The following is a 25,818-nucleotide window of genomic DNA, read 5'->3' on the forward strand; positions in this document are numbered from 1 at the left end:
TGAACTCCTGACCTCAAGTGATCTGCCCACCTCGGCCTCCCAAAGTGCTGGGATTACAGGTGTGAGCCATTGCGCCCTGGCCTTGAAACACTTTTTAATGTTTTAAGAAAAACATGTTAGCAAAACCTCATTTTCCACTGTCTATTTTAAAGGAAATTTTGATGGAATACTACACGTTAGTTTGTTAAACCACAGAATTTTTACAACTCAAATAATATACGTATATATGTACTCAAAAGTATATATTTAGATATTAAAAACACACGTATCTTTTCACCATTGATAGAGAAGGAATATATTAGCCAACCTATCATAATATATCCCTTTCCCTTTCAGAAAAAATATTTCTCAATGTAGATTGTCAGCTGGGCTTGGTGGCTCATAAATGTGATCCCAGCTTCGGCTTGGGAGGCCAGCCTGAGCAACATAGTGAGACCTCATCTCTACAAAATTTTTTTTTAAATTAGCCAGGCATGGTGTTGCACACCTATAGTCCCAGATACTTGGGAGGCTGAGCATTATAGTAAGACCTCATCTCTACAAAAATTTTTAAAAATTAGCCAGGCATGGTGTTGCACACCTGTAGTCCTAGATTCTTGGGAGGCTAAGGTGGGAGGATCATTTGAGCCCAGAAGGCGGCGGTTGTAGTAAGCTGAGATTGTGCCACTGAACTCTGGTCTGTGCAACAGCGCGAGACCTTGTCTCGACAACAACAAAATGTGAATTGTCCTCTTCATTCGTACAATTTAACACACATTGAAGTATCAGATTTAAAAATGTTTATGATCAACAGTTTTCTTATATAAAAAAGTTTTGTAATTTGAAATAATTATGTCGTAAATGTCAAGGATGAATAGTCCAGAAGTAGCACATTTGAGAGAATGGAGGGAAACAATAACCTCAAAAAATATAATCTCACAGTAGAAATTTACAACTTGCCCTTACACAAAACTACTTCAGACATTCAGAACAGGAGGTGTTCCTATGGAGGGGAAGTAGTTTTCAGAATTAAAAATTAGCACCAGTAGATAGAAAATGTATGAGTAAAAAATTTGCATAAGCAAATACATAGTTGCTTTGAAATAGAAAAATCCAAGCATTTGGAATATACTGCCTCCAAAAAAAATCTAATCAATAATGAAACAAATAAATTACAAATTATATTATTCAAAAACAGAGCATGTCAAAATACTTTATTACATATTTAATATTTATAAATTTTAGGCGTTTTTATTAAAAATATTTAGATTTTTGTTTTAAATTACTATTTTATCATAAATGTAATTTTTTTTACTTGACAAGTTATAGGATATCAAATTAGAATAGATGATGAGGATGAATGCTGCCGAAAACTATAACGATATCTACCTCGTATTCCTGTTAATTAGATAATAACTAGTACATTTTCATGGTCTGTTTTTTAAATCGTTTATTCCCTGTAACACACTAATGTCAAGGATTGCTTTTTTTTGATAAGTGTATAGATTAAAAAGATCCAATACAATAAAAGGTTAAAATTTAATTATGGTAACCACTGATTTCTGATCACAACTAGGATATATGTAAAATTTTCATTTCCTTTACAACATTAACTAACCTTGGTATTTCATCTTGTTCCCACCGAAATAAAGTATCAGCAAGAGAATTTCCTGATAAATGATTCTTGCAGGATCCAGTTGCATGCAATGTATTACCTAGGAATAGAAAGGTAAAAGGAATAAATTCTACTTTTAATTTTCATATAATTACTTTTTAGAAGGTAAATTTTTTTTTTTGAGACGGAGTCTCGCTCAGTTGCCCAGGCTGGAGTACAGTGGCGCAATCTCAGCTCACCGCAAGCTCCACCTCCCAGGTTCATGCCATTCTCCTGCCTCAGCCTCCTGAGTAGCCTCCAAGCCCGGCTAATTTTTTTTGTATTTTTAGTAGAGACGGGGTTTCACCGTGTTAGCCAGGATGGTCTCGATCTCCTGACCTCATGATCCGCCTGCCTTGGCCTCCCAAAGTGCTGGGAATATAGGCGTGAGCCACCATGCCCGGCTGGTAAATGTTCTTTAAAAAATTTTATTACTCATAAATTACAGATCCCTTTTTATTGATACATAATATTTGTACATACTTATGGAGCACATGTGGTATTTTCACACATGCATACAATCTGTAATGACAAAATCAAGGTACTTATGATGTCCATCAGCCTGAACATTATTCACCATTTGTGTTGAGAACATTTCAAATCTTCTCTTCTAGTTATTTTGAAATATATAATATATTGTTGTTAACTACAGTCACTCCTGTATGCTATCAAACACTAGAACTTACTTCGTCTAATTGTATGTCTATATCCATTAACCAGTCTGTCTTCATATCTTCCTGGAACCCTTCCCATACACCCTTCCCAGCCTCTAGTAACTACCATTCTACTTTTTATTTATTTTTTTGACATGACATCTTGCTGTGTTGCCCAGACTGGAATCAATCTCCTGGACTCAATCCATCCTCCTGCCTCAGCCTCCCATGTAGCTGAGACTACAGGGGTGCATCACGACTCCTGGCTAAAGATGAACTTTTTTTAGTTCCCACATCAGGTAAGAACATGTGATATTTGTCTTTCCGGGCCTGGCTTATTTCATTTAACATAATGATCTCAATTCTATCCATGTGGCTGCAAATCACAGAATTTCACTTTCATAAAAACTATGGCAGAATATAATTCCATTGTGTATATATACCACATTTTCTTTATCCATTCATCTGCTGATGTACACTTAAGGTTGATTCCGTATCTTGGCTATTACAAATAGTGCTGCAATAAACATGGGGGTGTAGGTATCTATCTTTGATATACTGATTTCCTTTCCTTTGGATAAATACCCAGCAGTGGGATTGCTGTATCATATGGTAGTTCTAGTTTTTGGTTTTTGAGAAACCTCCATACTGTTTTGCATAATGGCTGTACTAATTTACATTCCCACCAACAGTGTATAATAGTTTCCTTTTCCTTGCATCCTCACCAGCATTTGTTGGTGTCTTTTCCATAACAGCCATTCTAACTGGGGTAAGATGATTGCTTATTGTGGTTTTGATTTGCAGCTCCCTGATGATTAGTGATGTTGAGCATTTAAAAAACATACCTGCCGGCCATTTGTATGTCTTCTTTTGAGAAGTGTCTATTCAGATACAAAACTATTTTTTTCCTGTTGAGTTCCTTATATATATATTCTGGATATTAGTCTCATTTCATGAATAGTTTGCAAATATTTTCTCTCATTCTGTACGCTGTCTCTTTACTCTGTTGTTTCTTTTGCTGTGCAGAAGCTTTTTAGTTTACACAGTCCTTTTTGTCTATTTGCTTTGGTTGCCTGTGCTTTTGAGGTCTTAGCCATAAAATTTTTTCCCAGACCAATGTCCCAGAGTATCTGCCCTACAATTTCTTTTTTTTTTTTTTTGAGACAGGGTCTCACTGTCATCCAGGCTGGAGTGCAGTGTATGATTATGGCTCACTGCAGCCTTGAGCTTCCAGGCTCAAATGATCCTCCCATCTCAGCCTCCCAAGCTACTAGGGCAACAGGCATGCGCCATTGTGACTGGCTAATTTGTAGAGATGGGGTTTGACTATCTTGCCCAGGCTGGACTCAAATTTCTGGACTCAAGTTATCCTCCCACCTCAGCCTCCCAAACTGTTGAGATTAGAAGAGTAAGCCACCATGCTCAGCCTATGTGTCTGTTTTTATACCAACATCATGCTGATTTGGTTACTAAAGCTTTGTAGTATTATTTTGACCTCAGGTAGTACGATGTCTCCAATTGTTCTTTTTGCTCAGCATTGCTTTGGCTATTTAGGCTCTTTTGTGGTTCCACATGAAGTTTAGAATTTTTTTTCCATTTCCATGAAGAATGTCGTTGGTATTTTGATACGAACTGCAATGAATCTCTAGATTTTATTGGAAAATATGGCCATTTTAACAATATTAATGTTTCTGATCCATGAACATGGGATGTCTCCATTTGTCTATTTCCACTGTCTACTTCAGTTAATTTTATCAGTAATTTCTAGTTTTCCTCCTATACAACCTTTACTTCCTTGGTTAAATTTATTAGTATTCTTTTTGGTAGCCATAATAAATGGGATTGTGTTCTTGTTTTCTTTTTCAGCTAGTTGTTATTGGTGCACAGAAATGCTATTGGTTTTTTGTGGGTTTTTAAGAAAATCTGCAACTTTACTAAATTTGTTTATCAGTTCTAAGAGTTTTTTGTTGGAGTCTTCAGGTTTTTCCATATGTCATCTGTGAAAAAGGGACAATTCCACCTCTTTTTTCCCAATTTGGTGCCTTTTATTTCTTTACATTACCTGATTGCTATGGCTAGAATTTCCAGTACTATGTTGAACAGGAGTGGTAAAAATGGGCATCCTGTCTTCTTCTAGTTCTTAGAGGGCAGGTTTTCAGCTTTTCCCCATTCAGTAAGATGTTAAATGTGGGTTTTTCAGACATGGTGTTAATTATTTGAGGTATGGTCCTTCTATGATTAACTTGTCAGTAGTTTTTATCATGAAGGGACATTGAATTTTATCAAATAACTTTTCTGTGTTAGCTGAGATGATCATATGGTTTTTGTCTTTCATTCTGTTGATGTGATGTATCACATTTATTGATTTGCATATAATGAACAATCCTTGCACCCCTGAAATAATTTTTTGAGACAGGATCTCACTCTGTCACCTAGGCTTGAGTACAGTGGCATGATCTCGGCTTACTGTAACCTCCGCCTCCCGGGCTCAAGCCATCCTCCTACCTAAGTCTCCCAAGTAGGCGGGACTACAGGTGCATGCCACCATACCCAGCTATTTTTTTATTTTTTGTAGACAGGGTTTCACCATGTTGCCCAGGATGGTCTCAAACTCCTGGGCTCAAGCGATCTACCCACCTCAGCCTTCCAAAGTGCTGGGATTACAGGCATGAGCCACTGTGCCTGGCCCTAGGATAAATTTCACTTGATCATGGTGTATTTTTTTCTTTTTTTAATGTTTTGTTGGATTCCATTTGTTAGTATTTTGTTGAGGATTTTTCTGTCTACGTTCATCAGTGATGCTGACCTGTAGTTTTCTTTTTTTGTTGTGTCCTGTCTGATTTTGGTATCAGGATAATGTTGGCTTCATAGAATGAGTTAGGAAGAATTTCCCCCTCTTCAAATTTTTGGACTAGTTTGAGAAGAATTGGTGTTAGTTTTTCTTTCTAAGTATGGCAGGTTTCAGCAGTAAAGCCATCCAGACCTGGGATTTTCTTTATTGGGAGACCTTTAAATTACAGATTCAATCTTGTTACTTGTGATTGGTCTGCTCAGGTTTTCTTTTTTAAAAATTTAAAATAGAGACAAGGTCTCACTGTTGCCCAGGCTGGTCTTGACCTCCTGAGCTCAAGCCTTCCTCCCACCTTGACCTTCCAAAATGCTAGGATTGCAGGTGTGAGCCACTATGCCTGGCCAGGTTTCCTATTTCTTTCTGGTTCAATCTTGGTATGCTGTAATGTGTCCAAAAATGTATACATTCTCTCTAGGTTTCCCAACTTATAGTTGTTCATGATAGTCTCTGATGATCCTCTGTATTTGTTATATAAATTGTAATGTCTCCTTTTTCATGTCTAATTTTATGTACGTCTTCTTTTTTCTTGGTTAGTCTAGCTAGCGATTTATTGATTTATCTTTTCAAAGCACCAGTTTTTCATTTCTCTGATCTTTTGTATTTTTTTTTAGTCTCTATTTTGTTTAGTTCTACTCTGATCTTTATTATTTCTTTTCTTCTTCTATTTTGGCTTTGTTCTTGCTTTTCTACATCATTACATTGTTTATTTGAAATCTGTTTTTTTGACATAGGCACCTATTGCTATAAACTTACCTCTTAGTACTGTTTTTGCTGTATCTCATAGGTTTCGGTATGCTGTGTTTCCATTTTCACTGGTTTCAAGAAATTTTTAAATTTCCTTCTTAATTTCTTCATTGATCCAATAAAGGTTCAGGAGCATTTTGTTTAATTTCCATGTATTTGTACAGTTTCCAAAGTTTCTCTTTTTATTGATTTCTAGTTTTATTCCATAGTGGTCAGAAAAGACACTTAATATGATTTCAATTTTCTAAAATTTGTTGAGACTTGTTTTGTGGCCTAACATATGATCTTTCCTGGAGAATGTTCCACATGCTGATGAGAAGAATGTGTATTCTGCAACTACTGGATAAAATGTTCTGTAAATGTCTGTTAGGTCCATTTGGTCTAAAGTGCAATTTATTTATTTATTGAGACAGTGTCTTGTTCTGTCACCAGGCTGCAGTGCAGTGGTTTGACCACAGTTCACTGCAGCCTCAATTTCCGAGGCATAAAGCAATCCTCCCACCTCAGCCTCCTGAGTAGCTGAGACCACAGGTGTATGCCACCACACCTGGCTGATTTTTATATTTTTTGTAAAGATGAGATCTCACTATGTTACCTGAGCTAGTCTTAAATTCCTGGGCTCAAGCAATCCTCCTGCCTCAGCTTCTCAAAGTGTCAGGCTTACGGTGCCCGGCTCTAAAGTAAAGTTTAAATCCAATGTTTCTTTTTTGATTTTCTGTCTAGATTATCTGCCTAATGCTAAGAGTGGGGTGTTGAAGTCCCCAGCTATCACTGTATTGTATTGGCTAGCTGGGGACTTCAACACCCCACTCTCAGCATTGGACAGATGCTAACAATCAAATCTAATAACATTTGCTTTTAATCTAATAATATTTGCTTTATATATGTGGGTGCTCTGGTGTTGGGTGCATACATATTGAGAACTGTTACATATTTTCAGCACTCTACATGTTCAGAGAAACTTCTCTAGTAGCACACTATAGGAATGTTCCCTTTAAGTAAAATAATATATAACTTATGTGTCTAGTTACTAAAATTGTGTCCTAAAAATTCATATACAGCAAGAAATACACACACAGGAAGAAACCATTGAGACTAATGGTTCAAAACTAAGAGGAGAAAAAAATTGCAATGTATAAATCCAAGGAAAAAATGGCTACAATACTTTTACAGTAGAATAAAGGTATGATACATAAAATGTGCTATTGTGGTAGATACGCTTAACATCTTATTTGCAAAATAAAGAATTACAAATTCTTAAATATTTTAATCTATACTCCTAGGGTAATCTACATGAGCCTCAACTAAAATTCAAATGGAAATTCCACATAAAATTCAAAAGATACTTTTAATACTAATCCCTGAACAAAAAGAAAATACACAACGCATTCCAGAAGTAATGGCAGTAACGATGATTGGAAACCTGGGTCAAATGCAAATAGAATTTGAGCTGCAATTGAAGAGACTACACATTTCTGCTTAGATGTCCCAGTTTCAGAAAACAGTCCTGAGGTCATTTTTTGGAAGTAGTTTCTAAATTTTAGTATCTTTGTTGTGATTTCTTACGGGAATTTAAGTTTTCTGAGAGAAAGTTGGCTGGGTGTGGTGGCTCATGCCTGTAATCCCAGCACTTTGGGAGGCTAAGGTGGGCGGATTACCTGAGGTAAGCAGTTTGAGACCAGCCTGGCCAACATGGTGAAACCCCGTCTTTACTATAAAATACAAAAATTAGCCAGGCATGGTGGTACATGCTTATAATCTCAGCTACTCGGGAGGCTGAGGCAGGAGAATTGCTTGAGCCCAGGAGGCGGAGGTTGCAGTGAGCCGAGATCGTGCCACTGCACTCCAGCCTGGCCGACAGAGTGAGACTCTGTCTCAAAAAAAAAGAAAAAGTTGAATGAGTGGCATCAAAAAGAATCCTAACATTAAGATACTAAATTTACAATCCTCTCCAGCTAAATTTAGTACTTTGATTTTCTTATCTGACTAGTTTCATCACAAGATGGTATAGTTAGAATGATATAAGGCATTACTATCTTTGCTATTTTGACAAAACACATGCCAAAACATGCAACTGGTCTTATATACATTCAGAAAATTTAAAAGGCTTTGCTACAGTATGGATAGGGCATTTATAATAAATTACTTTTCAAGTTGTAAATTACAACAAATATTATTTTCTAATAAACTGACACAAATAATCTACACAAGTTTACTGATCCAGTTACTATACCATACTGTTTTAGCATATTTCCCTAAAGAACATGGAAACTCCCAAATTTAAATATATATAATTCTATATCATATATACATATATTTTTCAACTGTGGATGTTAAAAAAATAGAAAATGCCTCTGTGGTGCTCAGAACATTTGCTCCATTTATTCCTCTTTTACCCATGTAGGGGGAAAAAAAGAAAAAAGAAAAAAAATTGTCCCATTTACATACTTTATACACTTCACTTTAACAACTACAGTAATTAGCATCATTTCCATTTCATTTGACCACTGATTATACAACTGAGTGCTGAGGCAAAACTGTATATGTACATACAATACTCAAATTTCTAAATCATTTTCATTTTTAAATGTATTTTACTTTCAAAAGTAAAACTCCATTAATATGTATTATATTATCAGGTAAAATGAAGTTATGCATACATGTAATATATATATTTACTTACAAGAAGTTTATTGTCAAGTTAAACTGTAATGTGCCTGAGATAACATGACAAAATAAAATAAATTATTCATTGATTTTGTACATGATTTCAGTATAATCTTTTATCTCATACTAAACAAAAACAAAAACCTGAGGGCTAACTATATGATGAAAGAAGATGTAAATTTTTTTATCATACTGCAATTTCCCTGTTTTTAACTTTCCTTCTACTATTAGGTTGGTACAAAACTAATTGTGATTTTTGCCACTGAAAGTAATAGCAAAAGCTGCAATTACTTTTGCACCAACCTAATAAATTTCACATAATGATGCCTTCAAATCTGTAAACACTTCCTATATTCTGAAAAAAACCCTTCTGAGTACCATTCCAATAATCTAACTTTTATAAATAAAATAAATGGTTTCTGTATATTTGCTAATTCAAACTATTCTTGTGCTTTTTCACCTACTGGAAAAAACTAATTATGAAAATTATCTCCTCTTTCTATAATACCTAATGTATATACTCTAGAAGCTCTTCCATTCCTCAATCTGTCTTAAATTCTCGGTTATACTTGACAATGATAACTAACTTATTATTTTCCCCAGTAACCTTTTTATTTTTGAATAACTTTAGATTTACAAAAAAGTTCCAAGGGTAGTACAGAGAGTTTCCATATACCAGACACCTGGTTTCCCTCATTGTTAACATATTATCATGGTATATTTGTCAAAACAAAGAAACTGACACTGGAAGATTACTATTAACTAAACAAAACCTTTTATTTGAATTTCACCAGTTTTTCCACTAATGTCCTCTTTCTGTTCCAGGATCCAATCTAGGACACCACACTGCATTCAGCTGCCATGTCTTCTCAGTCTCCTCTGGTCTATTTATCTGTCTTTCCTTGCTTTTCATGACCTTCGTAGTCGAGTACTGATGAGATAATCTGTAGGACAACTCCCAATTTGGGTTTGTCTGATGTTTTTCTCATGAGTAGACTGGGGTTATGAGTTTTTGGCAAGAATATCACACAGGCGAAGTACCTTTGTTATCACATCACATGAGGGGGCACATGACACCCACATGACATAACTGGTGACATTAAACTTCATCACTTGGTTAAGGTACATCACGTGGTTATAGAGTTTGATGAATGAATAGTCACGTATCCACCAACCCAGAACTATACAGAATAATTCCTTCACTCTTAAAAAGTCCCCTGTACATCCCCTTTGCAGCCAATACTTCCCTCTCTCCTAAACCCTAACAACTAATAGTCCATTTTCTGCTTCTACAGTTTTGCCTTTTCCAGAATGTCATGTGAATGAAGTCACACAGTTTGTATCCTTTTTGGTCTGGCTTCTTTAACTTAGTAAAATGCTTTAAAGATTCATCCATGTTATGTGAATCAATTGTTTGTTCCTTTTTATCACTAAATGTTATCAAAGTTTATCCATTTCCCTGTTGAGTGGACATCTCGGTTGCTTTACATTTTTGGCAGTTATGAATAAAGTTGCTATAAACATTTGCATACAGGTTTGGGTGGACCTAAATCACTTAGGTAAACATACCTAGGAGTGCCATCACTGGGTCGCACTCTAAGTCTATGTTTAGTGTTCTGAGAAACTATCTGTCTTCCAAAGTGACTATACTATTTTGCATTCCCACCAGCAAAGAACGTCAGCGCTGCTGTTCCACCTCTTGGTCAACATTTGTTATTGTCAGTCTTGCGAACTGTAGTCATTCTAATAGGTATATAGTGGTAGCCCTTTGTAGTTTTAATCTGTATTTCCCTAACGACAAATAATGTTGAATATCATCTTTTCACGTGTTTGCCATCCTTATGTCTTCTTTGGTGAAGTGTCTGTTTAGGTCTTTTGACCATTTTTAATTGGACTGTTTGCTTTCTTATTGTTGATTTTTAAGAATTCTTATATATTTTATACACAAGTCCTCTCTATCAGATACGTAATCTGCAAACATTTTCTCCCAGTCCATGACTTGTCTTTTCATTTTTTAACACTGTTTTTCACAAAGTAAAAGTTTTTAATTTTGACAAAATCTAACATTAATTTCTCTTTTCATGGATGGTGCTTTTGGTGTCATATCTAAAACTTCATTGCCAAACCCAAGATTGGGCACATTTTCCCTTTATTTTCTGCTAGAAGTTTGATAGGTTCATATTTTACATTTAAGTTTGTGAAGTATTCTAATTATTATTTAAGGTGTGAAGTATGTGATGTATAAGGTTGTGAAGAACATACAAAAATATGTTCTTTTATTTTTATTTTCTGGCATATGGACGTCCAATTATCCCAGCACTGTTTGCTGAAAAGGCTATGCTTTCTCCATTGAATTACCATTATATCTTTATCAAAGTTAAGTTGACTATATGGGCCAATTATGAATTATTTCAAATATAGGTCCATTTCTGGACTCTATTCTGTTCCATTGGTATATGTGTTTATCTTTTTGCCAATACCATGCTGTCTTGATAACTGTTGCTTTATAGTAAGTCTCGAAAGTGGGTAATGAACTCCTTAAACCTTAACTTTTGGAAGTCTCCATACTTTAAAAAAGCATTATCTCCTGGATATGAAATAATACAACCTTCACAAAGATGGGAGAAATTAATGGACAGTTGACTCTGTCCTGCTTTTCTTCTGTCTTCCCTCTTCCTTCCTTTCCTTTCAGTCTTTATGGAGAAAAAGCCAAGCCTACTTCATCCTTCATTATATGATTCCCTCTTGGGAATTCTAAGGACCAAGGGCAAGTTACTTGCTCACATACTTTGGTTTACCGTGGGAATTTTATACTATTCTAAGATACAGAGAAGATAAGAAAAACTGGCATTTAGTAAACTGTAAGTTGTCATCTAAACCTGAGGTTATTATCCAGAAGAATTAGTTATGAACAAATGAATTACTCTGCTCTAAAAAGGAGGCACATGCTAGTTTCAATGCTTCAATATTTGTGTATTTAAAATAAAAATGTAATTTTAATACGTTGTCACCACAAAACACTCTCTTCTGAAAAAAAGTTTTAATGCATAAGTTGTTCCATATAAGAAAATTACTAGCATGCTGGAGAGACAAAACTATTAGTGAATATAACATGACATTAGAGCATTGCATATATCATCATTTGATAAAGATTCTGGAGGCCAGGCATGGTGGCTCATGCCTGTAATCCCAGCACTTTGGGAGGCTGAGGTGGTGGAGCGCTTAAGCCTAGGAGTTCTAAGACCAGCCTGAGCAACATGGCGAAATCTTCTCTCTATAAAAAAATTATCCAAATTAGCTGGGTGCGGTGGCATGCACCTGTAGTCCCAACTACTTGAGAGACTGAGGTGGGAGGATGGCTTGAGCCCAGGAGGTAGAGGTTGCAGTGAGCCAAGATCATGCCACTGCACTCTAGCCTGGCCAACAGAGTGAGACTCTTGTCTCTAAATAAATAATAAAGACTCTGGATTATAGTTTTTTAAGTCTTCATCTAATAATTCAAAATATCTGAATTCTTTGCAGGTCTGAGGTGTGTGTGTGTTTACTGGGTTTTACTCATGGAGGCTAGTTTTCTTGTGTGCCTGGTATATTCTAAATTGTGTGCCAAATCATATTATACTTTAAATTATATTTTTAGGAATAACTTGAGACCAATAAAGATAGACCAGGTACAGTGGCTCATGCCTGTAATCCCAGCATTTTGGGAGGCTGAGGCGGGAAGAATGCTTTAGCCCAGGAGTTTAAGACCAGCCTAGACAACAAAGTGAGACTCTGTTTCCACAAAAAATATAAAAAAATTGGTCAGGGGTGGTGGCACGGTCCTGTGGTCCCAGCTACATGGGAGGCTAAGGTGGGAGGACTGCATGATCCCAGGAGGTGGAGGGTGCAGTGAGCCATGTTCACACTACTGCACTCCAGCCTGGTGACAGCAAAACCCTGTCTCATAAAGAAAAAAATAATAAAAAATAAAAATAATATCCTCTAGGGAGGATTTGCACTTGCTGCTTCTGTCAGATCTGAGTCTATTACTAGACCAGCACCATCTTAGATCAAGCTCTGGATTTGGGAATCTCTTTTAGTCCCAGGAGATTCAAACTATACTGAAAAAAAAACTGTCTGAAGTATGTTCCATTTCCCAGTCTGTGCTCACCTTAAGAGAATATGCATTTGAGGCCCTACCTTAACCTGTGGAGGGCTCCCACCTGCTGGGCAGGACCCAGTTCTGCTTTCCATCTCTCTCACCCAGCATGGCCTTCCCAAAGAAGATTCTTAATTTTCCAAGATTAGTAAATGCCCTGAGGTCAAAAGTTGTTTTTAGCGCTCTATTCCCTTTTGGCCTGCACTTCTTTATTGTTCATAAACTCTTCAATGCATTTAAATTTTTTTATTTCAATGTTGCCTGGCCTTTAAATTGTTTTCAGCAGAAGGGTTGATCCCACTATTCACGTCAACAAAAAGAAACCCTCCCTGGTGACTTTTCAGAGCATAGTTTGGGTATGGTAGAAGAAATGGGAGGAGTTAAACCAAAAGTGAACTAAGAGACAAAAAATGCTAACCTCTGCTTCAAGAAGGTTGACAGTGATGGAAAAGAAAAAAAATTATGGCAGTTAGTAAGGATATTAGGATTGGAAGTGTCAGTTTCATTTTAAGAGAAGTAGAAAGGAAGGAATTCAATGAGAAGAAAAGGCAAAAGATGCTACAACACTTGACACAGACATTCTACTCCCAGGTAGGTGTCCAAGAGAAATGAAAATATATAGCTACACAAAAATTCATAAATGGATGTTCACAGCAGCATTGTTCATAATAGCCAAAATATCCATTAACTGGGATAGGAATAAATAAAATGTAGTGTATTCACATAACAGAGTATTATTTGGCCATAAAAAGAAACAAAGTACTGATATAAGCTATAACACTGATGAACCGTGAAAACATTATGCTAAGTAGAAAAAAACCCCACATATTATATGATTCCACTTACATTAAATGTGCAGTATGGGCAAATATACAGAAACCAAAAGTAGATTAGTAAGGTTGCTCAGGAGTGGGAAACATGGGAAGCTTGGGGGTGACTGCTACAGGTCATAGGATTTCTTTCAGAGGTGATGAAAATGTTCTAAATTTGTGGTGATGGTTACATAACCCCAAATACAGGAATACCCCATTAAATTGTGCTTTGCTTTATTGCATTTTGCAGATATTGCAATTTTTACATATTGAACATTTGTGGCAACTCTGCATTGAGCAAATCTATTGGTGCCATTTTTACAAGAGCATGTGTTCATTTTGTGCTTCTCTGTCACATTTTGGTTCCTCTTGCAATATTTCAAACCTGTGAACAGTGATCTCTGATGTTACTATTGTTAATTGTTTTCAGGTACCTCAATAAACCGTGCCCATAAAAGACAGCGAACTTGAGTGTGTTCCAACTGCTCCACTGACTGGCCATTCCCGTTTCTTTCTTTCCTAGCACCTTCCTATTCCCTGAGACACTACAATATTGAAATTAGGCAAATTAGTAACCCTACAATGGCCTCTAAATGTTCAAATGAAGAGTCACATGTCTCTCACTTTAAATCAAAAACTAAAAATGATTAAGCTTACCAAGGAAGGCATGTCAGAAGCCAAAATAAGCCAAAAGCTAGGTCTCTTGTACCAGTTAGCCAAGTAGTGAATGCAAAGGAAAAGTTCTTGAAGGAAATTAACAGTGCTACTCCAATGGAACACACAAACGATAAGAAAGTGAAATAGCCTTACTGCAGATAGGTGAAACAGCAGGGGCTGATGTAGAAGCTGCAGCAAGTTCTCCGGAAGACCTAGCTAAGATAACTGATGAAGGTGGATACACTAAATAACAGATTATCAATGTAGATGAAAACAACCTTATCTGGGAAGAAGATGCTGTTTAGAACTTCCATTGCTAGAGAGCAGTCAATGCCTGATTTCAAAGCTTCAAAGGACTCTCTTGGTAGGGTTAGTTAATGCTGCTGTAACGGGAAGTTGAAGCCAATGCTTATTTGCCATTCTGAAAATCCTAGGGCCCTTAAGAATTATGCTAAATCTACTCTGCCTGTGTTCTATAAGTGGATCAAAAAAGCATGGATGACAGTATAACGGTTGCAGCATGGTTTACTGAATATTTTAAGCCCATTGTTGAGATCTACTGCTCAGAAAAAAAGATTCCTTTCAAACTATTTCTGCTCACTAACAATGCACCTGGTCACCCAATAGGTCTGACGGAGATGTACAAGAAGACTAATGTTGGTTCTCTGCCTGCTAACACAACATCCATTCTGCAGCCCATGGGTCAAAGAGTAATTTCGACTTTCAAGTCTTATTATTTAAGAAGTGCATTTCATAAGGCTATAGCTGTCACTGACAGTGATTCCACTGATGGATCTGGGCAAAATATAATGAAAACCTTCCAGAAAGGATTCACCATTCAAGATGCTCTAGCCTTCTCTCGTCTGTAACTTTCCATTCCAACAGTAAAAAATCTGGGATCTCCTACTTTTCACCTCAGAAAGTTACAAATGTAAAAGGAGAAATAAATTTGTTTTGAGAGGAAATCACTTATTCAAATAGCCATGTTATTCTGTTTTGTTCATAATATCAAAGGCTCTATAAATAAAGAACTTTAAAGCAATACCAAATTCAACCCAGAGAAAGCTCTGCCTGCAATATTTTTCAGGTCATGTCACACAAAGAAAAATAATAATGCTTGCACAGCCCACCGAGATAAAATGGACAAGGATGTTCAATGGTGGTGATGGCTCAAGGGACTTAGGAATCCGTCTGGAATGCTGAGAGACCAACACCTCCACTAACCTACAGCTATTCACACCATCAGGGAAGGGCTGGACTAAAGTAACAAGGCTCTAAGAACTCCAGGGATTTCTAGAATTGTGTATCATATACTATTCCTAAAATATAAAAAGTAACATTAAGGTCTGAGGTTAAAAAAAAAAAAAGAATCACAATACATATCAATTGCTAAGCAGTGTAAAGGGTTCACTTTTGCAGTGGTCTAGAACTAAACCCACAATACCTTTTAGGTAGCCTGTATACTAAAAACCATCAAACTGTCCTCTTTAAATGGATATAAATTATAACTCAATAAAGCTGTTACCAAAAAAAATTTTTTTCTGAGATGCTTTTTCTGACAATCTCTAATCCCACTTTGCATATATTTCTTTTCATTCTTTAGTCACTCAACATTTATTTTCTAAATATATATTATTTTATAAATCACTGACTATACAACACTTGTTTCAAAACTTTAATTTGATTGAAAATTAACCTTACTTTTACTTCTTGCTTTTCGGAACTTGACAGCAGCCAGATTTATTAAATTCATGCCATAAAGATTGTAGTCAATGAAGAGCTGTAGGAGGTAGGGAATATGCGCTTCATGAGGCTGGTAAAATTTATTCATTATAGCTCCGCTTTGCAAAAGTTCACATATCCTAAATAAGAAAAAAGAAGTTTTATCATAAAATTATGTTCCCTAAAATGTTAAATGAAACAATGATTATAGAAATATAGAGAACAAAGCACATATTAGCACACAAAATTTCCATCTCAGTTTTACCGGAAATTTGTATTTTGTTAGAAATTAAAAGTTTCAATCAAGTTTTAAAGTAAGCAACATGTTCTGAATAACAAAAAACTGCATGGATGAAGAATATTTTGTCTTAAACCAATTTGATACTAACTATATTTAAAAATTAAAATACCAAAAGGTTTTTAAAATAAAATTCTTTTAAAAATAACAGATAATTTTGAAAAGATTAAATAAATATTCAAAAAAGGAAAAGAAATCATTACTTATAATCCCACCACTCAGAGGTATTGCCATTTTGATATTTTTCCTTCCTATTTTTTTTCCTTCATGATGACAAATACAAACAACAGACAATTATACACAGCATAGTTAAGTACTATGTGGGGACATACATTAAACATCTAGAAAAGATACTAAACAGATAGAGGTGCAGAGGTGGTTTCTACAAAACCTTAGAGAAACTCTCTAAGCAACAGACTAAATGATGAACTAGAGGCACTTTTTTCTCTGAAGAGAAGGAAGAGTATTCACGTAAATAAAACTGCACATGTAAAGTGTCACGAGAAAACATGGCTTATTCAGGAACTGAAACCACTGAGTAAGACTGTGACCTAGTGTCACAGGCAGGGATAGAGAAGTAATGAGAAGTAAGACCGTGCAGAGCCTGTTAAGACATTTGAAGAGGTAGTGAAATTTGTCTGAGAGGTGAATAGCAGAAAAGTGACATCACCAGACTAGCTATAGAACACAGAAGACTACAGGTAAGGAGTAAATAGGCTATTGTGGAAAAACTAAGGATGGTGGCTATAACAAGAATCATAGAAATGTACTGATTCAGGAGACATATAAGGGGTGAAATGATCAGGCCTTGATGACTAACTAGATGTGAAGGGTGAGACAGAAAAGGGGCTGAGGGTGATGCCTAGATTTCTTGCTTAAGCAGCTGGTTAGTGGTGTTGCAATTATTTGAAAGGGGAAGAACTGTAAGAAAAACTGGTTTGTTTGGGATTTTTTGGAAGGGGAATAAGGATAAACTCAATTTAGACACAAGGGCATTTAGGTATAGTGGGGATCCAATAATAATATTGGAAATGAATCATAAAGAAAATAATAATCATTTTATTAACACAGCAGAGGTAACTAACATATTTCTGAGTACTATATATTGGATACTGTGCTAACGTACTTTATTACAAGTAATGTTTATTACAAGTCTGTGGTACGATCATCTCCATTTTATAAATAAAGAAATTATCTTAGATTTAAAAATCACACAAAAGGTAGAAGAGCTCTGAGATGGGAGGACCACTTGAGCCCAGGAGTTCCAGGTTACAGTGAGGTATGATGGCACCACTGCATGCCATCCTGGGCAACAGAGCAAGATCCTATCTCTTAAAAAAACAAAGGGGCTAAAATTCAAATCAAAATTTCTCTGCCTTGTGAGCCCTTACTCTTAACCACTGGGCTATTCTATCTATCCAGTAGATGGTTTGATATATTGTTTAGAAGCTCTAGAGAGAAATTAGGCTATTCATATACATTTGGAAGTCAAAAGCATAAAGATAAACAAAAACCAAAACCAAAACCAAACAAACCCATGGGAGTAGATAAGTCTGTAGAGGGAAGAGAAAATATACAGAGAAAAGATGAAAGTCTAAGGCAGAATTCTAAGAAACAACCACAGATGTTAGAAGGGAAACCAACAAAATGGCAGAAATACGATTGATCACACTGGTATGAGAAAAACTAGAGGTGGTACATATCACAGAAGCTAACATTTAGGATTGTTTTAAGGCATCATAAGCATCACCATGAGGTCAAAAAGTAAGGACCTAAAATTGGATTTAGCAACACAGAGGTCATTAGTGAAAGCAATTTTCGGTAAAATGGTTGGGGTAGAAGCCATATTGGAGTAAGTTAAAGAGTGAATGGGAAAGCCGAGCACAGTGGCTCGTGCCTGTAATCCCAGCACTTTGGGAGGCTGAGGCAGGTGGATCACTTGAGGTCAGGGGTTCTAGACCAGCCTGGCCAACACGGAGAAACCCGGTCCTTGCTAAAAATACAAAAAATTAGTCAGATGTGGTGGTGGTGCTTGTAATCCTAACTACTCAGGAGGCTGAGACAGGAGAATTGCATGAACCCGGGAGGATGAGATTACAGTGAGCTGAAATCGTGCCATTGACCTCCAGCCTGAGCAACAGGGCAAGATTCCATTTCAAAACAAACAAACAAACAAACAAACAAACAATGAATGGGAGGTAAGAAGTTGGATACACAAAGTATAGATAAATCTTTCAAGGAGAATGGCTATAAGAGAAAGGTGTTTCTTTGAGTATGAATGTGTGCATATAATTAGCAGTTTTAATAATATTAAAATGGAATTGGAAAGAAAGACGGGAATAGCCGATAGATGGAAGAGATCCTTGAAAACATCAAAGAAGATGAATCTTGAGCCTCAGAGGTGAGGAGGAAAAATTTCTTTCATGGAATAGGCAGCGAGGAGAGAATGGATGTAAATGCAATTTAAGGTTAAGAAGGCCTTAAGAGAGCTTTATTCCAGTGGTTCTCAAACTTTTTGGCCCCAGAACCCCTTTTGTTCTTAAAATGTTATTGAGGGGTTGGGCACGGTGGCTCACGCCTGTAATCCCAGCACTTTGGGAGCCTGAGGCGGGCAGATCACCTGAGGTCAGGAGTTTGAGACCAGCCTGGCCAACATGGTGAAACCCCATCTCTACTAAAAATATTAAAAAATTAGCCAGGCATGGTGGTGGGCACCAGTAATCTCAGCTACTCAGGGGGCTGAGGCAGGAGAATTGCTTGAACCTGGGAGGTGGAGGTTGCAGTGAGCCAACACAGTGCCACTGCACTCCAGCCTGGGCAACAGTGAGACTCCATCTTAAAAACAAAACAAAACAAAACAAATACAACGTTATTGAGAACACTAAAGAGCTTTTGTTTATGTGGTTTATATCTACTGATATTTACCATATTAGAAATTAAAACAGAAATGCAGTGGTGCGATCTCGGCTCACTGCAACCTCCACCTCCAGGGTTCAAACGATTCTCCCACCTTAGCCTCCAGAATAGCTAAGACTACAGGTGCTTGCCACAAGCCCAGCTAATTTTTGTATTTTTTGGTAGAGATGGGGTTTCATCATGTTGGCCAGGTTTGTCTCAAACTCCTGACCTCACGTGATCTGCCCGCCTCAGCCTCCCAAAGTGCTGGAATTACAAGTGTGAGCCACCGTGCCCCACCTACTAATTTTGAAATAACAATAAACTCCTATGTTAACATAAATAACATTATTTTAAACTGTATTTTTCAAAACAAAAACAACTTAGTGAGAAAATAAACATTGTTTTACATGTTTACAAATCCTTGTTTCAACAGAAGATAGCTGGATTATTACATCAGCTTCTGCTCAATCTGTTGCAGTATATTGCTTTTGTTGATGCATATGAAGAAAATTTAGCCTCACAAAGATACGGAGTTGAAAAAGAAAGAATAATTTAATAGCCTTTCATGTTACTTTCATTTTGTCACATAAATGTTACAAAGATATATAACCAAGGGTCAAAATTCAATAAAATAATTTTTACCATGTCCTAATGGATATTCTTATGTGAAACCGGCTTTTTTTTTTTTTTTATTTAAAGGTGAGTGCTTAGTGGTAGAAAACACAATGATTAGTAGTTGATGTCATTACCCTGATTTCAGACAAAGTGCCGGATTAACCCACTATCAGTGAAAACAGTGTAAAAGGAAAATCAGTATAATCTTAGCATAATAAAGATCTTAGTATTTTAGTATAATAAAGATAATTCTGACCATACAAATCCCCTGAAAGGGTTTCAGAAATCCCCACTTCACACTTTGAAAACCACCTCTCTAGAATGATGGGTTCTATTTTCTCTAAGAAGGTAAGGCCTGAGTAGAGGATAGAGAATAGTAAAGAGATAATTAACTAGAAAAAAGTAGATGTATAGCAGGCAGGGAAGGGTCTGGGTGGAGTTGAAAACCATGAATTTACAGTGGCACCAGTGTGTAATTTAAAAAAAATTTTTTTTATTCTGCAGTAATCAGAAACTAAGGCTTAGTGGACAGAAAATAAATGGATGAATTCAGAACTGACGTTTTCATTTGGCAGATCAAAGAGTACCACAATTTTTGCTTATATATTTGGGTTACTTGTGTATGCTCTATCTCCCCAGCTTGTTGTAAGTTCCCTGAGGGCATGAACCATGCACACTTTGCTCACCATGTCTGCCCAGCAACTTCCACAGAGCATCAAATAATGTAGGTACTTTACAAATATTTATTAAACATGCATAAACAGGTCTGGTATGGTGGCTTAGGCCTGTAATCCCAGCACTTCGGGAGGCTAAGGTGGGAAGATCACTGGAGCCCAGGAGTTTGTGGCTGCAGCGAGCTATGATTGCACCATTGCGTACTCCAGCCTGGGTGACAAAGCAAGACTGTCTTGAAAAAATAATAAATGAATAAATAATGATGAATAAATGAAGGAATCCATTAATAAATCAGGAATTTTAGAATGGCATTGTGATAAGCTGACTATATAATTTAAAGCAAACTTATTGAGAAGTTTAGTGTTTGCTATGGTTGCAAGGAAAAAAATTGATTGTATTTATAATTTAAGTAGTTTATAGGTTATTTATAAAACACTTACGCCTCTTTTAATCATGGATCCCACTCCAGCGCAACTTGTGGACGAGAAAGGGAAAAATGACTGAGGTTTACTCTCTTACCACTCTGTATGTGTGTGAGAGAGTAAGAGTCCACAGAAAATGCACTTTTGTACTCCACGAATATGAGGAAGTATAAGTAGAGGGGAACTGGTACAAAACAGAAGTTATTTTGGGTAAGATCAAGTGCAGGATGTAGGAAAACTAGTTTTCAGTGACAAGGGAATAACCATTGGGAAAAGAGCTGTGCTTCAGTGAAGTACTCAAATGGTTTAATCCAGGGTAAACCTCATGTCCTGGGCAGTTGTGCCCCCTGTAGTGCTTTAATTCACTATGGGAAAACATCCAATCTGTGTTTTACAAAAAAGTTACTTTTTGGAACCCAGTACCTACTAGCAGAGAGGACCTCCTGAAAAAATTATACTCAGTACACCTCTGAGGCCACTCTTACCCTAGCTTGCCACTATACATAGTGAAAATCCTTGTTTTGAATCTGAAAGGATGATTAAAATCTTCCATATATGTGCCCTTCCCTGCCCTCCACGATGATTGAGAGGATAAGCTAGAGGCAGGGAGACTAAGTGAGGGAAGAAAAAACAACCAAAACCAAAACCAACAAAAAACCTGGAATATAAAATTTCACCAACATCTAGTAAACAGTCAACAGGTTTCTGAGATCTCAAAAGCCCTCTCACTCTGGACTCACTCCTACATATTTCTCCTTGCTTTGAAGCTAAAGAGCAACTTTCTCTTAATGCTGAACTAAGGTCTGGCCAGAAGAGGCCTAACATCATACAAGGCAGCCATAATCTCTCCTTACCTATTTCTACGAACTCTCTAATCTGTAACAGGAAAGAAGCAGTTGGGAGCCTCCACCTCTAAAATATCCTTCATAGAGTCCAAGCCACTGGTCTCTCTCTATACACGTACATGTGTATTTTATGGTCTCTGTCTTTAATAAGACTACAAACTACAGAGGCCTTCTTTCTAGATTTTTTTTATTGTTAAAATACTTAAATGATAGTTGTTCATATTTTGGTTTCATTTATCTTCGTACCTTTTCACCATTGCAGGATTGTAAAGATAGATCTTCATAAAGTGTCTTTCCTTCTCATGATAACCATAAAAAGGCCTGAAATATAAGAAAAAGATATTTCAAATTATTTTCATAATTCAGAGATGAAATAATGCAACTTATTGCCCTAATTAGATTCAGCTGGCCAAATTCAGTCTTACGTTTAATATTATCCACCCCTGCAAAAAAAAAAAATTAAAAAAACCCCAAACCTTTCAGTTAAACCTAGCACAGGTTAACATATGAAATACTGAAGCTTTTTTAAAAAGTGTAAAAAATATCACTTTCTTTACATTACTGATGATGGGAATTAAAAATTATCACTCTGAAAAAACTATGGACACAAAGGAAGAACAAACCATCCACCCCTTAATCTCAAACATCAGACTCTTTAAGGTGCTTTTTGTTTTCTTTACTCCACATATAAGAAAACATATTTTTGTTTGCTTTACTCCACATATGAGAGAAACAGACCTTTCAGCCGCATTCTTCTGGCTCCCATTTTTTTGTTAAAAACTGAAGTTCTTCATCAACAAAGTCCTTTAATTAACAACACTTACATTACTTTCCTTATTCAGCTGTTTATTATTATTTTATAAGTTCAATAGGCAGAGACAATTTACCTATTATATGTATACACAGCATACATTTCAGTAGCTGATATGAATAAACCTGTAACACACAACCATATCAAGTGCAGCCTGTGAAAAAACTGTGTAGACAGGAACTTACGAGACTGAAAAAGACCGTGGACTTACTTAAGCAACCTAACCAGGTTATGGCTTAGTTTTTTCTCAGGGTATCAGCTGGAATGAGGAAAGAGGGAAGCAAAAGACTATATAACAGGGAGAGAAATCCTCGGTGCAAGATGAAATAAGCTGAACTCTCACATCATTTCAGGAGGATCTGAAACTACACTACAACCTCTGATATACAGAACACTATTTTCAAAGACGATGTAATTAGAAACAATACATAAACAGGCATAAATTTGTGAATGAAATAAAAGGCTCGTATTGGCTTAAAAGTGGTCTGTTAATACACGGTTAAATCTTTAGGTGGATAAACCCAATCACTCTTCATTTAAAAACATTGTTCCCTTATGACAGGCAGTAGATAACAGAATTTACTCTCATAGGACATCACCTCTCTGTGATGTCTAATAGTGTAGTGGACATCAAATAAAGGACTAATTTGGTAGCAGAGTCATTATTTTGGGTATAAACAATTTTTTTAGTTGTTTTAAGCCATCTGTATTATTGTTATAAAGTAATTTCTGTTAAAAAAAAAACAAACAACAAAACTATTTACCAAGGTCTAAAAGGTTCCTCATCTCATCCTTGCCTCTCACTCCAATCTCAAGTCATACCATTCTTCCTTCTCCTCCAACCACTCTAAACATTTCAGACCCTCTAACTTGATCCCTCAAGTGGAAAGCTCTGCTCTGGACTTTTGCATAGCTTGTTTAATCTTCATTCAGAACTCTGCTTAATTTACCTTCTCAGAAAAGTCTCACCTGACTCATCCCTCCCTCTTACTCTTCACCCTTTTCTTAACTTTTTATAATACCATAATACCACTTCCCATCTAGTTTGCTGCTGTTCACCCTACTTTGTTGCCATGAAGAATCGGTTAAAGAAAGACACATTACATAAATGATACCATTCTCTCTCACTGGCAAATTCAACCTTAATTGTAGCCCTTTCCTGCTATGGTATTTTTCATATATACAAAGGTAGTTGTCTGGAAACATGGGTTATCTTCAGCCAGATGAATGGTTTTGCCAAAAGAATTCCTCATTAGGGAGACTCTTCGGGGGAAAAAAGTAGAATGGAGGAGTATGAAAGCAGATGTTTTCATGTTTAAAAAACTATATCTCGTAATTAGAGTTAGTTTCTTAGGTATATCAATAGGAAGGAAAATAAGTGTGAATAGTGAAAAATCTCACCTAAAATTAATTTTGATGGATTGAGAATCTCTTTATAGAAGATTCTCTAAAATCATGAGTGAGAAGGAATCCTAGAAATTAGCCCAAGGTCATGATCCTATCTCTTAACTCAGCCTCAGGATAGTGATAGTCTAAAAAGAATAGAGTTAAACCTCATGTAAATGTTAATTTGGTAGCTAGATGCAACTTTATGTAACTTAAAGAAGTACGAAAAATTGAAGGAGTAAAGGAATTAGAGAAGGTAGAATGAATGGGAAGGAAAAAGGGGATCTAGGGAAGACAATGACCAAAAAATCAGAAGAAAAAAGAAAACTGCCATGAAAAATTAGAGTGAGCAGCTCATCTTTTGCCCCATGTATCCAGATCTGTAACTCAACTACTCTCAAAAATGTGGCAATGTCTTTAACAAATACAAAAATACAGGAAGATAAATGACTATGTATTTCACTGGGCTGTTCGGAGACTTAACTTTGAAATGAGGATATATATAGGAAAGTTATTAGAAACTATCAAGAATAAACAAAACTAAAAGATAAAGTAGATAATTATCCCTAACATAATTGCTGCTGTTATAGGATGAGTGTAAACTTTCACCTCATTCATTTATCCAACCAAATAGTTACTGAGCCATCTCATACATGCTAGTGCACTAGCATGCAGTTTACATGCTAGTGGAAGAAACACATAAAAATTAAGTAAATAAATAAAAATTAAAATACCTGCAAACTGTATTAAGTGCTAAAGAAAACAAATAATGGGCTGAGATACAGAATAATAAAAACAGTAATAGTAATAATGCCCTACTTAAAATAAGTTTAAGTAGGGCATTATTATTATTGTTTTATTGTACCTTATTTTATTTATTATTGTACCTTATTTTAAGTGGGATAGTCAAAGAAAACTTCTCTGAAGAGGTCAATGATCTGGAGGATTGGGGAAGGGTAGAACACTCAAGGAAAGAAAATTGTACATACAAAGAACTTAGGGGAGAAACAACTTGGATGGCAGAGGAACTGAGAGAAGATCACTGTTTCTGAATGGAATACAGAAAGCAAAGTTTCAGAGGTAAATGGGGTGAGGTCACATAGGTTATGGCTAGAAGTTTAAATTGTATTCTATTAACAATATGAAGCCACTCAAGAATTCTTAAATGATTTTAAATTTACAGTATAAGAAGAGTACTTCTGCTGCTCTGGAATGAGATAAAAACAGAAGGAAATTCAATTAAAATGATACTATCATGGTCCAGAGGAAAGCCTAGATTAAGGTGGAAGCAGAGATTTAAGGTCTCCCCTTGGATTTCATACAGACATAAAACAACTCAAATGTTCCTGTATGAGCTCCAGATCTTTCCTGTCAGTTGACTCTACCTCCACCTTCCATCTTACTAGCAGAACACCCTTAAATTTTTGCAGTCAACCTTGATTCCTCTCTCACAACCCTTACCCAGTCACAAAGCAAATCTAATACATTAACTTAACCTTCAGAATAGATCCAAAAGCTGATGATTACTTCCGTGCTACCACCCTAGTTCAAGCCATACTATTTTCTTTTTTGTTTTAATTTTAATTCCTTGGTCTTTTCTACCTTAATATCAAGCCACCATATTTTCTTACCCAGATTAATGTCCTAATTCTCTCCCTGCTCTTATTCTTGTCCCCCTACAATCTATTATTAATACAGTTGCTTAAGTAATCCTTTCCAGTTTAAGCCAGATCTTGGATCTCTCTCTCTCTCCTCTCTCTCTCTCTCTCTCTCTCCCTCCCTCTCTCTTTTTTGAGACGGTCTCCCTCTGTTGCCCAGGCTGGAGTGCAGCGGCATAATCTTGGCTCACTGCAACCTCCCTGCCTCGGCCTCCCCTAAATTCTCCTGCCTCGGCCTGCCGAATACCTGGGATTGCAGGCGCACACCACCACGCCTGGCTGGTTTTTGTATTTTTGGTGGAGACGGGGTTTCGCCGTGTTGGCCAGGCTGGT

General features: G+C 36.4%; 1 protein-coding gene across 8 annotated transcripts in view; it reads right to left on the reverse strand.

The window, feature by feature from the left end:
* REV3L (REV3 like, DNA directed polymerase zeta catalytic subunit) overlaps positions 1-25,818 on the reverse strand; it is a 186,778-nt gene that overhangs the window by 91,419 nt on the left and 69,541 nt on the right. For all 8 annotated transcript variants that reach the window (XR_010118720.1, XM_063630973.1, XM_063630980.1 and 5 more), the window contains 3 exons: positions 21,877-21,951; positions 15,857-16,017; positions 1,598-1,694 (listed from right to left, as the gene is read on the reverse strand). Coding sequence is in view for 7 of the 8 variants with exons in the window: in XM_063630973.1 (XP_063487043.1) it covers positions 1,598-1,694; positions 15,857-16,017; positions 21,877-21,951 (333 nt within the window). In the remaining variant the exon portion in view is untranslated. The remainder of the gene's footprint in view (positions 1-1,597; positions 1,695-15,856; positions 16,018-21,876; positions 21,952-25,818) is intronic.

This window comes from Symphalangus syndactylus, chromosome 2, assembly GCF_028878055.3.
Source record: "Symphalangus syndactylus isolate Jambi chromosome 2, NHGRI_mSymSyn1-v2.1_pri, whole genome shotgun sequence".
Classification (NCBI taxonomy): domain Eukaryota; kingdom Metazoa; phylum Chordata; class Mammalia; order Primates; family Hylobatidae; genus Symphalangus; species Symphalangus syndactylus.